The sequence below is a fragment of the Fistularia commersonii genome, chromosome 3, assembly GCF_037954325.1.
Source record: "Fistularia commersonii isolate RoL2024-O1a breed Wild chromosome 3, RoL_Fcom_v1.0, whole genome shotgun sequence".
NCBI lineage: Eukaryota > Metazoa > Chordata > Actinopteri > Syngnathiformes > Fistulariidae > Fistularia > Fistularia commersonii.
In genome coordinates, this window is record NC_141286.1 from 25,108,376 (window position 1) to 25,121,614 (window position 13,239).

At 48.2% G+C, this 13,239-nt stretch overlaps 1 protein-coding gene across 2 annotated transcripts; it reads right to left on the bottom strand.

Moving 5' to 3' along the window:
• Positions 1-1,072: 1,072 nt before the first annotated feature.
• tdrd3 (tudor domain containing 3) lies at positions 1,073-12,799 on the bottom strand. 2 transcript variants are annotated; one of them, XM_086144362.1, is made up of 13 exons: positions 12,586-12,799; positions 11,675-11,759; positions 10,245-10,310; positions 9,532-9,692; positions 8,465-8,606; positions 8,312-8,383; positions 6,616-6,765; positions 6,396-6,542; positions 4,438-4,624; positions 4,223-4,348; positions 2,566-3,509; positions 1,989-2,114; positions 1,073-1,810 (listed from the first exon to the last, which is right to left on the bottom strand). In XM_086144362.1, the coding sequence occupies exons 1-13, from the start codon at positions 12,621-12,623 to the stop codon at positions 1,694-1,696; spliced, it is 2,361 nt and encodes a 786-aa protein (XP_086000488.1). In that variant the 5' UTR covers positions 12,624-12,799; the 3' UTR covers positions 1,073-1,693. The 2 variants fall into 2 exon arrangements, with proteins under 2 accessions (XP_086000488.1, XP_086000489.1); XM_086144363.1 differs by having other exon boundaries at positions 1,073-1,845.
• Between the last annotated feature and the right edge of the window lie 440 nt (positions 12,800-13,239).

Consider the following 13,239-nt stretch of genomic DNA (forward strand, 5'->3'; position numbering starts at 1 on the left):
TTAACCAATCGATAACACCAATACTGGCCTCCGTCTCAATTATTCATCCTCGGCTGGAAAATAAACAAAATTTTTTGAAGGGGTCAGAAAAATAATAAAAAAAAAAAAAAAAAAAAACTAAAAACTGTTTTGCAACTGGATTGTGCAATTGGATCATTTTTTTTTAAAATAAAATTTCAGTTTACAGCTATTTTAAATTGACCCTAACCCTAACCCTAACTCTAAATTTAAAAAGTGGACAGAAAAAAAAAAAGAAGAAAAAAAAAAAAAATGTAAGTTGGAGGAATCTTCCAGGGCCTCGAACTCCACGGTAACCGAAAAACGCCAAAACTCCTCCTACGGCTTTAACCAATCGATAACACCGATACTGGCCTCCGTCTCAATTATTCATCCTTGGCTGGAAAATAAACAAAATTTTTTGAAGGGGGCAGAAAAATAATTTAAAAAAAAACAAAAAAACTAAAAACTGTTTTGCAACTGGATTGTGCAATTGGATCTTTTTTTTTTAAATAAAATTTCAGTTTACAGCTACTTTAAATTGACCCTAACCCTAACTCTAAATTTAAAAAGTGGACAGAAAAAAAAAAAAAAAGTAGGTTGGAGAAATCTTCCGGACTCAAAGTCCACGGTAACCGAAAAACGCCCAAACTCCTCCTACGGCTTTAACCAATCGATAACACCGATACCGGCCTCCGTCTCAATTATTCATCCTCGGCTGGAAAATAAAGGAGATGCTTTGGTTGCTTGATGTTGGGTAGATCACGCCGCGGTGACCCCGACTGTCCGTCAAGAGCGCTGCGGCACGGTCGGGGAAGGCTTCCTTAAGAGTCGTGCGCACGCCGCTGCTTCTTTTGTGATCTGCAAAACGATATCTCGGAACCGTCGCGCTCTCCGTTACACGGGGGAGGAGATATCCTTACGTTTGACAAATGAAGCCCGGCCGCCCGTTCTGGAGGAAGGGGGGTTGCAAGAGGAAAGGACTGCCATTACCTGGTTAGTTAGTCCGGAGCGGCGGCCGGGGAAAAGTGGTTCGGTGATCCGAAGTGAAAGGAAAAGAATGAAACCGCAGAGGTTTTTATGGTTTTGTCGACAGCAGTTTTAATTTGATCGTTTAAAAACAAACTACGACAACAGAGTGTGCCCGGCGAGGAGGACGTCGGCGAAACCGGCGCTCGTTTCCAGTCTGCCCGCTTTTTTTTTTTTTTTTTTCTCTTGTTCTTTTATTTTTGCACGTTGGCCAAGCCCTTTTTAAAAAAAAAAACAAAAAAAAAAAAAAAACAAGTATCCAGATAAGGTGGACACAAAGTTCTGGAAGCTCGAGGAGGAAGGTTACATAATCTCTTGAGATAAAAAAAAAAAAAAAGACGCTGATGAGACAGTGACGGCGAGAGAGGGGTTTGTTTAAATTAAGTTAAAAAAAAAAAAAAAAGAACCGCACCTCTTTGGTATGTCAACAAAATCGGACGCCATTGTTGTAGTTTTTTTTTTCTCCATCAGAAGCGGTTACATGTTGAGAGCGCGTGGAAGGGGGAGCTGCGAAATCATGATGACCCATCTTTTCCCGCAGAGGCGAGTTCGGCTGAAGGTCCGTGGATCGCGGCGGTTTTCACGCAGGAGAAGCGTGATCGGAGGAAAACCCTCCTCCTCCCCCAATGTCAAGTTAAATGTACCAACCCGGTGTAAACGCCGGACGTCAATCTCGCGCCCGAGGCGGCTGGTAGTACTGCTGCGTGGGCCGCGAGCGCCGGGGCTGTCCGTCTCCCCCACGCCGAAACTCCAGCGAGCTGTCGTAGTAGCCGTCATCTTCCTCCTGCCATTTGCACATTGGACAGGGTTGGGTTGTTACTAAAGGGATTGATGGAAGACCACAGATGCCGTCACCTTTCAGAGCGATGCCTTGCACGTTGGCCAGTTTTGCAACGTTTAGAAACTTGTAAGGATGGTTTGAAAAATGAAAAAAAAAAAAAACATCTGGATTCTCTGCTCACCTGGACGTCGGCGGGCACCGGCTTGATGTTGTGCAGCAGCACCTCTTCGCAGTTGCCGTAATCGCTGAACACGACCACCGCCGTGGAGCCGGACGGGTGCACGGCGTCGATCCTGGCGTGGTAGAACTTCAGAAAGAGAGAAAACATTTAGTTCAAACGTTTCAGGAAACAGAATATAAGTCTAATCATGATGCAGCGCTCATGAACCCAAGTTGTCACTTATATATATTACAATATATTCTCTATATATTGTCTATTTGTACAGTTTTACATTTGTATTGTCTTCCCAAGACGACAGATGGAAATTAGCAATGAGCTGCAATCGGGTACAAACATCTCTGCTGCTGTGCTTGATGTAATTGTACACTGTCATAATAAATCAATAAATGACATGAAAATAAACACCTGATGGAAGCAATATCTACTACGCGGCTAGCTTAGCTTGGGGAGGCTAGCTATTGGTTAAGGCGCGCTGAAGTTCCTCAGAGGAGGAACCACAGAAGACCTTCTTCCTGATTGGACAACCAACAAACACGGTTCTACTTTCCCCCTGGAGGCGCGAGGACCTTTCCCGTACCTTGTTGTCCTCCCAGTAGAGAGCCAGGCAGCGATCCCCGGGTCTCCAGGCCTGGTCCGGGTGGCCCTTCTCCGGCCCGCGGGGTCCTTGTCCCCGGCCCTGTCCCTGCCGCCGCCTGGGCCCCGAGCCGCTGAGCGTATTCCTCCTGGGGGGCGGCTCCCTGCTCGGGGGGCCCGAGAGGTTCGGCGGCTTGATGGGCCCCGTCCTCCGGTGCTCCGCCTCGCCGTTCCTCAATAGGGAGGAATCGGCGGGTAGGAAGTGGCAATTCTGCGGCGCGTCCGCTTCGCCCGCCGCCGGCGCGACAAGACTTCCTCCCCGGGGGTTGAAGCCGGGCATCCCTCCGTCTCTCTGCCGGTCCGGATGTTCCGGCCGCTCGGCCCTCGCTTTCCCCCGCCTGCTGTTCTGCTCCTCGTTCCTGCCTTCCGCGCGCCTCTGGCTTCCCCGCCCGTCCAGCTCGTTCCCGGCGGCGTTGGTCGGCTTCGCCGCCAGCGCGCCGTCCTTCGCCCCCCGCCTGTAGGACGCCGCCGCCGCCGCGTTTCCGCCGCCGTCTCCGTTTCTAGAGCGCTGGCGGAAAGTAGCGTTGAACTCGGCAAGCTGCTGGGGGTCCTTGGAGCGCGTAAAGGTGGTTGCGAGGGGAAGGGGGAAGCCCTGATCGTCTCTGGGCTCTCGCCTCTCGGCCGGCGCAGAGCGCCCCCATCGGTCCGCGCCTTTCCACTGCTGGGGTTGGACGCCGCCGCCTCCGGGGGGCGCGCAGTTGGAAAGAGGCTCCTGGCCCGGCTTGGGGAAGTCGGTGTCGCGATGGAAACGAGGCGGCCGGTCGCTCCGCTGTTGCCGGTGGTCGTTGTGCGAGGAAAACTTCTGGGAGGCGTCCCTGGGGTGAAGGTCCGAGTTGTAGGCGTTAGCTCTGCCGTCGGGGAGCCGCTGAGGAGCCTGGCTCTTTGGTTCTGGGGAACAGAGAACATCAAGATGCTAAACAGCCCAATCACAACACGGCTGAGAAGATGAGGTGGAACAACGACTGAATTCAGTGGAGCTCCTGGCTGTCCTGACCGACACAAGAACAACTTCTTCTCTTACTGACATCTTCTTGTCACGGCGACTGGACTTCTTCACTTGGAGACGTTTCTCTCCCTCATCCGAGAGGCGTCTCAAGTTGGCTACTTCTTCAGGTGAAGACGTCCAGTTGCCACGACAAGAGGACTTCAATTCACCACAACCTGGATGACTGAGAACCTCCAAACTTCTTCTGTTCTTCATTATTCCCTTTGGCCTGCTCCCTTCATGGGTCACCACAGCCAATCATCTCCCTCCATCTCCCACCGTCTTCTCTCAAACCAACTTCTCTTTCCCTCCATCTATAAATCTCTTCCTCTGGACCTCCTCGAACCACGCAGAGCTTCACCACCTCTCAGCCGTCCATGACCAAAACCATCTCAGTCCTGACCGTCCACCTCCACCTCCGTAGATGTTCCTCCACCTGCTCTCCCTGAACTCGAGTCCCGGAGCGATGAAACGCCGTCGCGCGTCATGGAGGCACGTTTCCGCTGCAGACGTCTCTCAAGGTTCAGACCAAGCATGGAGATCTTCCGCCCACCTTTCCTACTTCTACACTTGGACAGCGAGCTGCGATCGGAGGCCGGAGAAGAAGTCCACCCACCGTCAATGGAGAACACTCCCATTTTGGATTCCAGGAAGTCGAAGAGGGTGCTGGGTCCGGAAGGCCTCCCCCCGGCCGTCTCCTCCTCGCCCTCGTTCCTCGACCGACCCCGTCCTTTCCCTCTGCCTGGGGGGGGAAACATCAAACCAGACTTCATGCCAAAAGAACCGTCCGAACCCGGAAGCCTCACGAGGCGCCGCCCAATCACAGCCCACCTCTGGGTTGGTGCCGGCCGGAGTCGGGCATCGGCGGGGGGCCCGTCCGCGACGAAGAGGAGGAGGAGCCGCTCAGCAGGCTGTTGAGGGCCATCTCCAGGTTGTTGTTGTGGTCCATCAGGGCCTGGCGAGCCGCCTCCCTGTTGAAGCCCATCTCCATGATGTCCCTCAGGGCGCGCTCGTCCACCTGCGCCGGCAGAAAAAACATGTCAGCCAGGGCTTTCCACGACTGGCTGCGATCCCAAATCCGGCCAGTAGGGGGCACCAGTGAGCTCGGTCTGTGACGTAAACAAATGATTGAACTACCCCTGTTTCTCTTTATTTATAGTATCTTTTATCTTAATTTCCATTTGTTGCCCCCGTTGAGCTAATTAGCTATTTCCCTTGACCCTATCTTCTCATTGTCTCTCTATTTATATTTATATTCATATTTATTGATACTATAACTGTTATGACTGCTATTACAACTTTATTTAACAATTTCCTTCGGGATAAATAAAGTGGTTCTCATCTCATCTCATGACAAAAGAATTTCCTCTATGGGGATCAATAAAGTTTTTTTATCTTAAAAGTATACTTCTCAAAAAAATACTTAAACAACACGACATTGTTGTTTAAGTGTCCACGACAAGTGTCCACTTAGGAAGCAAATATGATTGATTTTAACTTGTTTTAAGATTAGAACAACTTTGTTTATCCCAAAGGAAATTGTTGTGCCAGAGTTTCAAGTAAAACATAACAATAATAGATAATAGTAGAAAGGAGGGAGAATAAGAAATACAATAATACTTCTATTGTACTTCTATTGTAAGTCGCTTTGGATACAAGCGTCTGCCAAATGCAATGTAATGTAATGTAACAATAAAATATAAAGTGTCAAAGTTAAGGCTATCAAGTGTTTTAAGGTCTTAAGGGCGTCACATCCAAGTTGGATCAGCCCGAAGTGTGTTTTTAAATTTGGAGTGTTACTCCAAATCCAGGCTTCCGCGGATTCATGCATTCGATTTCCATTGATCATTTTTGTGTGATTATGTTGTCGGCACATTCGACTATGTAAAGAACAAAGTATTTCGTAAGAATATTTCATTCATTCTGATCTAGGATGTGTTATTTTAATGTTCCCTTTATTTTTTTGAGCAGCGCATAAAATATATTATTCATTACATATACTTTAAATAGCTTTATCTTTATTTATTTATTTCAATCTTTCCTGTTCTTTTAATTTTATTTTTATTATTCGCTGTTTTTATTTTCCTCTTTATTTTTATATTTAGTTCTTTTTCGATTCTTCCCCACTTGACTCTGTAGCAGGAGCTGCTTTCAGCAAAAAGCAATTTCCCCCCGGGGGTTGATCAATAAAGTATTCTGATTCTGCTGAAAGGCCTTCTCGAAGGCTCGTCTATCATTTCATCTCCACGCCGTCGCCGTAGCGATGCGAGGGCCGGAACGTGTCGGCGATGCGGTTCAGAATCATTAAAGATAAGATAAGACTGGGGACGTTAATTTGTCACAGCCGCGTAACAGGTTAAGCGTCAATAAATATAAAGAGACGATTAGTAAATAGCAAAAGACATCCACAAATAAATAGACGTGTTAGGAATATTCTAATAATAGTTAGTTAACTATTCTAATAATAGTTAATGATACTCTAATAATAGTCTAATAAAAGTTAGGAATATCCCAATAATAATGTTAGGAATATCATAGTATAATATAAGGGAATGTTCAAATCTTTGAACTTTTTAAGACCTTAAAACACTTTATAGCCTTAACTTTGACACTTTATATCTTATTTGTATTTCTTATTCTCCCTCCTTTCTACTATTACCTACTATTGTTATGTCTTACTTGAAACTCTGGCACAACAATTTCCTTCGGGATAAATAAAGTTGTTCTTATCCTTATTATTATTCTTATGTTAATGATTAGAATAAAGGTGTTGGGGTTCGTCCTCTCACCAGGTCTCTGTAGTTTGCGTCCTGCCTGCTGTCGCTCCTTTCGAAGCGCTCGTCCCGCCTCCTCTGCTGGTACGAATCCCGGCCTCGGGAGGCGGAGGTGGACAAGTTGCCGCCGGCGTTCCCGCCGCCGCCGAACGTGCGGGGACCCTGGCGACGAGAGCCACGCCGTCGTCACGGGAGGGACGGAAGGGAAGTCCGTCCCTCCGAGCGGTTCACGCACCTCTTTGTTCTTGGCCACCTCCGCGATGGCGGCGATCCGCTGCTTCTCGAATTCGTCGTTCTCGTCCGGGCTCTTGGCGGCGCTGTTGATCTGCAGGGTCTTCCTCTGGTCCAGCTCCCTGGTGTCCACCTCCTCCGCCCCTCGGCCCTTCTGTTCCCGAAAGGGGAGCCAACAGAAACACCGTCAGGCACCGCATCGCTTTTGGACAATGTTCCTGCTTCGACAGGTATCCATTCGTTATCTGCATCGCTTTTCCTGCAGTCGGGGCTACTGGAGCCGATCCCTGCTGTCATTGGCCAAAGGCGAGTCGGTCCATCACGAAAACATTCACCCTCTCTCTCGTTCCCGTCGTCTGGAAATGTGACCGTTCGCCCCGTCGTAAACGCCTGATAGGCGCGGAAGCGTTCATCCGCCCGTTCTCCAGGTTTTGCGTGGATTCCGGAAATGTGAGCTGATGTAAAACGCAGGAAAATATAAATTGGTGGTGCAGCGTTTAGCGTGAAGGACCCTGGTTCGATTCCCTGAGGTATCTCTACGGGTTTTCCTGTTTCCTCCCGCATTCCAAAAACACGCTGAAGGTTCACGACCAAATGTCTCTGTGTGTCCGCCGTCTTCCTCGATTCTTGGACAAGCTGCAGCATCCCAAGTATAGGACGGGTGGCGAGCCAAGCGCGTACCCGCGAGTCGTGACTGATGATATTCGCAATACTTGATGCTACAATGTGTTGCTGAATGTAACGTGCACACTTTGCTACGCTTTATGTCTGAACGTCATTTACGGACAGAGTGAAGCCGCTACCCTTTTTAAAACCAAGCTATACATATACGGGAGTCCCCGACACACACACACCTCGCTATCTCGTGGCGGCTGGCGCCTCCCATTGTTTTAAAACGCCACTTCACGGACAGCGGCGGCGTGTTTGGCGTGAGCTGAGTTGCAGTATCGCGCTTCGAAAAGCTGCGTCCCGCAAGACGTTATCAGTGTAGACATTAATCCTGACCTCTTCATTTTGATGAAGAGCACAAATTGTTTTATTCATTTTTGTTTTGTAGGTTAAAGTGTCCTATACATTGCGCTCCAGAGTTAATGTTGCCGATCAATTTGAATTTACTTTTATTTTTTGTATTTTATTTTTCAGTATCAAATCGTTCAGTTGGTCAAAAAATGTTTATAGTTTAAATAAAGATTTTTTTTTTTTTTTTTACTTTTCAGGCTGATTGATGCACTTTAAATATTTCTGTTGCGGACTAAAAAACAATGTTGATAATATTATTCTTTGTTATTCTTTGTATTTTTTTTTTTTTTTTGGACGGGGCAGAAAGACATGAAACACACACTGTCGTCTCAAATCGAAAAGTTGGCCGGAAATATAATTTCTCCTCTCATATTCATGTCATTTCAATGAGTTTTGTTTTGCTTTTTTCCCTCTCCCTAATTTCTCGCGCGGTCGTTCTTTCGTGGAACGCGAGGCTCGGCGCTCCAGCGTCTCTCCGCCGCTGCCAAACAAAACAGAGGGGAGGCCCGTCACGCTTGGAAAACACAAACACTGCTCATCCCTGACAAAAAAATCCAATAACGGGCGGGTCCTCTCGGCTCCTGGAGCGGACGGATGGACGACCGGAGAGCACGGGGACTCCGCCAATTCTTCCGCGATGGAATACGGAAACGCCGTAACGTGGCAATGAATCTCCTCACCTGACCGAATGGCACAAAGGGAGGGGGTCCTCCTTCCGCTCCGATGTTGTACCTGCTGTGTTTGGCCAGGCTCTGGAGGGGCGACGGCGAGAGAAGCTCGGTCAGGAAGCGCCCGGACGAACGACCGACGGCGGCCCACCGGTGCAAACTCACCCTCTGCAGCTCCCATTTCTCCACCATGTGCTCCACCTCTCCGCCCAGGACGGAGATCTTCGTGTCGTCCAGCAGCAGGAAGCCGTTTTTGACCTGGACCTCGCCGAGGAGCTTCACCTTGGTGCCCGGAGGGGTGTCCAGGCTGGAGGCGCGGAAAACGAGTGAGCCGAACGGGAAACCTTCGGGGCGGGAGGTACCCGCGGCCGCGGGGACGGCTTCGAAACCGAGGCGGAGCGGCGCCAGGGGCCGGCGGGACGGGGGGGGGGGCGGGAGAAGGGGGGCGTCAATAGTCCCAGCTGCTCACCCGTTCTCATGGTAAATTAAAGGGCCCTCTATCTCATCAGGCCTGATAAGGCAGCCGGCCTCCCTCATTAGGGAAGCGCAGGGACTTAGAGGGATTTCCAGCCTCTGACGCCGGGTGCCAAAGCAACAATCGGGGGGGGATTTCACTTCAAACCTCTTCAAGGGAGGGGGGGGGGGCGTGAGAAGTGAGTTCGACACACATGCATACGGGAGTCCCGGTTTGACCTCCGATCAATTGGTGAGTGATTGATATCCTCGGGCGGATCGAGCTCCCGAGAACCTCCTTCGCGCAGAGTCTCGGTACCCCGTTTTCTCTGCCCATAAAGAGAGGATTTGTTCTGGTCTCCCTCTCTTCCCAGCAGGAAGTCCAGGCCCGCTTTTTTGGCCGGTCCACCTGTACAGGCTGGCTGGTCGCCATGGCAGCCGTCACCAAGGCCACCGTGGCTTGGCCGGAGATGTAATTAAGGCTGGGAATTGTTAGATCGGCTGCCACCGTGTGAAAATTGCAGATAAAGGGTGGGAAACGGAGGCGTGCGGCGGGTGGGAGCGTGCAGGGCGGCGGCGGCGCGGGATTACGCGCTTTGCTTTTAAATGCAGAAACACAACAAAATAAGATTAAAAATGTAAAAAACGAAAAACACGCGGCGATCACAGACGACTTCCCGCGCCAGTATTCTATGCGGGCGCTGCGACAATAACCCGATCTTTGACACGGTCCAGATGATTCAGAGGAAACGTCTTCATAAATATGATAAAACTGTCACCTGATCTTGGAGAGGTGTTTATACTCCAGCCCGACACAGGTGGTGTGGCCGTCTGTCATCTGCAGGCGCAGCATTCTCGGCCCGACCTTGGAGTCCTCGTTGTCCTTAGGGGCCGTGATGTTCCTAAGCTTCTGCAGCTGGAGAACGCACGGACCCTCCAACTGTTTCATCATAAAAGACAGCAAAAAAAAAAAAAAGATGTATATACATATACATTATGACAATAAACCGCGCAGTTTAAAATGAATGTCAGCTGCACAGGATGAGCAATGCATCAACAACTGGAGCTGGAACCGTGCGTGAGCGGGGGATTTGTTTACATGCTCCAATTTTTGAGAGCAATTTTGTCTATTCTCCAAACATAAAAACAACACACGGCTTTATAAGGCCAGCGCGAATTTCTGAAAGCAATGGAGGCATTAATCATTGCAGGTTGGGGTGAAAAAAAAAAAAAAAAAAAAGTAAAAATAAAAAAATAATAAAAAAAAAAATAAGCCGCATCTCGAAGGGAAAGTGTGAGGCTGTTGTGATGTAAGAGTGTGTGAGAATCACTTCATCTCTGCAGCAGCTCAATAAGCAAAGGAGCAGATCTGGTGGTCGGTGTGTTGGCGCCACCTAGTGGCGGCGAGTGGAACTGCATGCGAGTTTCGCATAAACGCAACACACTATTTTGCAGATAAAATATATCTATATATTCCTTCGGGGCCACTCACCTTTTCAATTCTTGTACCATTGATATCAGGCGGCAGAAACTTCCTTCCGATGGGTCTGAGATCACTCTGCAGGAGACAAGATGCTTTACTTTTAAAGCAGAAGATGAAGTTAAGCCACCGCGGCGTTCGTCTGCAGCCGCCGTTTCCCTGCAAGGCTTTAAGGCACTCAGTTTGGTGAAAGCGAAGCCTGGTGCAGAGTGTGAGGCCAATTACATGTTTCAGACAGCTGAGGTGAAAGAGAAAATCAATGTGGAAGCTCTGACAGAAGTTTCTAGGACCTCATTTTGCCATGATGAATCTCAAAAGCGCACACACACACACACACACACACACACACACACACACAAAAGCCTTTTCATTTGGCATATGGTTGCAGTTAGGAAAAATGATGGCCTGATCACAAATTCTCTTCAGAAGATATCTTTAGGATTCCTTTTTAATACATCAAAATAGACATAGAAAAAAAAAAATTAATCTCCCGGTCAGAATAAATGCCGTCACGTTTTGTTGCAGGTGATGACCTTCCTGTATCAAAAGGGTATTTTCTCAAGAAAACATGAAAAACTAATTGCATCTTGGTCCGGAGAAGCGACTCCTGCCTCCTCCCGGGAGGTTTTAGAAGTTCAACCTTTTCATGAAGGCTTTGCTTTTCAGGTCCTTCAAAAACCCACACACAATCGGGGTCTGCACAGGTATTTGATAAAAGCACTGGAGCTCATTCAAATCCGCTGTGGCCAGAAGGTGGAGGCGCCTCCTGCAGGTGGTAGGTCTGCAGCCGAGCTCAAAGACTCACACACACACACACACACACACACACACACACACACACACACACACACACACACACACACACACGCGAACCTCATGCTCTCTTGCCGTCATCCAGCCATCCAGTTCATTTCGAGAGCAAATGAAATCGCAGCGCCCTGCAGGTGTTGGCGCCGACGAACAACCCATCTTTTTATTATCTACCTTCCGGGGGTGGGTGAGACAGATCTCGCAGCACTCGCTGCTTAGGAGGGTGCAGGAGATATGATGGTGGCGAGAGGCAAAGGGAGGAGACTCCTTTCAATGCATCATTGTCATTTCGGCCAGGCGGCGGCGGCGCCTCATCCCACTGTTCAAAAACATGCAGGAGAACTGGAGAACCTAAATTGCCAATATGTGTGTGAATGAGAGAGTGAATGGTTGGGTGTCTCTATATGTGGCCCTAGCAGCGACTGCAAGGTGAACCTCGCTTATCGCCCAGTGGCAGCTGGAACAGCTCCCAGAGTGCAGGATAAGAAACGCAGGTCACGAACGAACAAATATTGCAGCCGTTTTTAGTGCCACGTGGCCGGGCACAGTGATATTTCTTTCATTTCTGAAGACAAAAACAAAGCGACGTCTTGAAGCGGTGTCTGAAACGACCGCGCACGATTCCTACTCACATCGAGCGCGATGCGGATGATCTCCCCGTGCGTGATTTTCTCTGCAGGACCCTTCAGCTCGGCGATGCCTTCATCGGTGAGGTACCTGTTGATGACAAAGGAGGCGGAGGGAGGAGATGAGGCAGATGTGGCAGGTTAAATTGACAAAAGAGAAAAGAAAAACTCAAACATGGAGCACGCGTCGAGTCTATTCGCTGCTTCGGGCCAACAAATCGGTTTCAACTTTGAAATCCCCTGTTTAGCTCTCTATTTTTAGACAAAAAAAAAAAAACAGCATTTAATTGTTTGCAAAAGTAGTACATCCTCCTGACCCTTCTCAAATCCGAAGGTCACAGAGACTTCCCTTTAATAAAGCATAAGAATGCAGGGAAATGCCAGGAGAAGATAACAAATGTCAATTCTTTAGTCTTAACTTTATTTTTTCATTCAAGCACTAGTAGTTACTGCAGGCAGTATTGTGAATCAGATGTCCTTTAGTGACTCAAGCCAAAAACTTGTGAAGTGAACCCAAGTGAAGTCTGCCTAATCCGACGAGCCGTCGTTAAAGTTGCACTTCACAAATGAGTTTATAGGAAATGTAGCCGCTCGCTGAAAGTGTCCAGGGATTCTCTGGTGCCTCAAGTGCAACTTAAAGGTCGCAATTCTGTAAAACAACAACGGCTGGGGGACACCAGCTAGCAACGCCGCCTGGGGTTGCATCTGGGGGTACTAGCTAACGTTGAGTATCTTTTTCCAATGCTAACGTCACCGAAGCTGAAAGCGAAGACCTCCCCACATAAAAGCTGTTTAGATCGTTTTAAAAAGTGGTCCCTAAATGGCCTTTTGTTTGTGTCGATCTCGACGGACGCAATGTAAACACAGAGAACCGCTGCACAGCCATGTCAGCTAGCATTAGCTTCCGTGCTACTCACCAGCCCTCGTTTGCTAGTAAATCCGTCAGAGCCGTCATTTCCCGTCCGCGTTTTGCCACAGCAACTGAACGGCGACGGGGAGACGGTCAGACGCGCAGGACAACGCCGAAAACTACCTTAGGAAATGCATATTTTGTTTTCAAATAACCAATGAGAACGCTGGCGGACGTTAGCGGGCTACCGCGGGGCCCGCACGTTGTTTACGTCACGGCCCGGTGGAGACAGACTGAGAAACTACGGTGGCCCAGGAGGGACAAAAAGGATGTTTCACTTCGTACGTCAAAATAGCGACTCAAGAATAAGAATAAGACTAAGAATAAGACTAAGAATAAGACTAAGAATAAGACTAAGAATAAGACTAAGAATAAGAATAAGAATAAGAATAAGAATAAGAATAAGAATAAGAATAAGAATAAGAATAAGAATAAGAATAACTTTATTTATCCCGTAGGAAATTGTTGTGCCAGAGTTACAAGAAAAATATAACCATGATAAATAATATTAGAACATAATATTAGAATATTATAAACAGTAAAAAAAGGGAGAATAAGAAATACAAACTGTAAAGTGTCTTAAGTAACAAGTAAATTATAAAGTGTCTTAAGGTCTTAAGTATCAAGTGAAGGATAAGGTGTGAACAAGAGCATGAAAAAA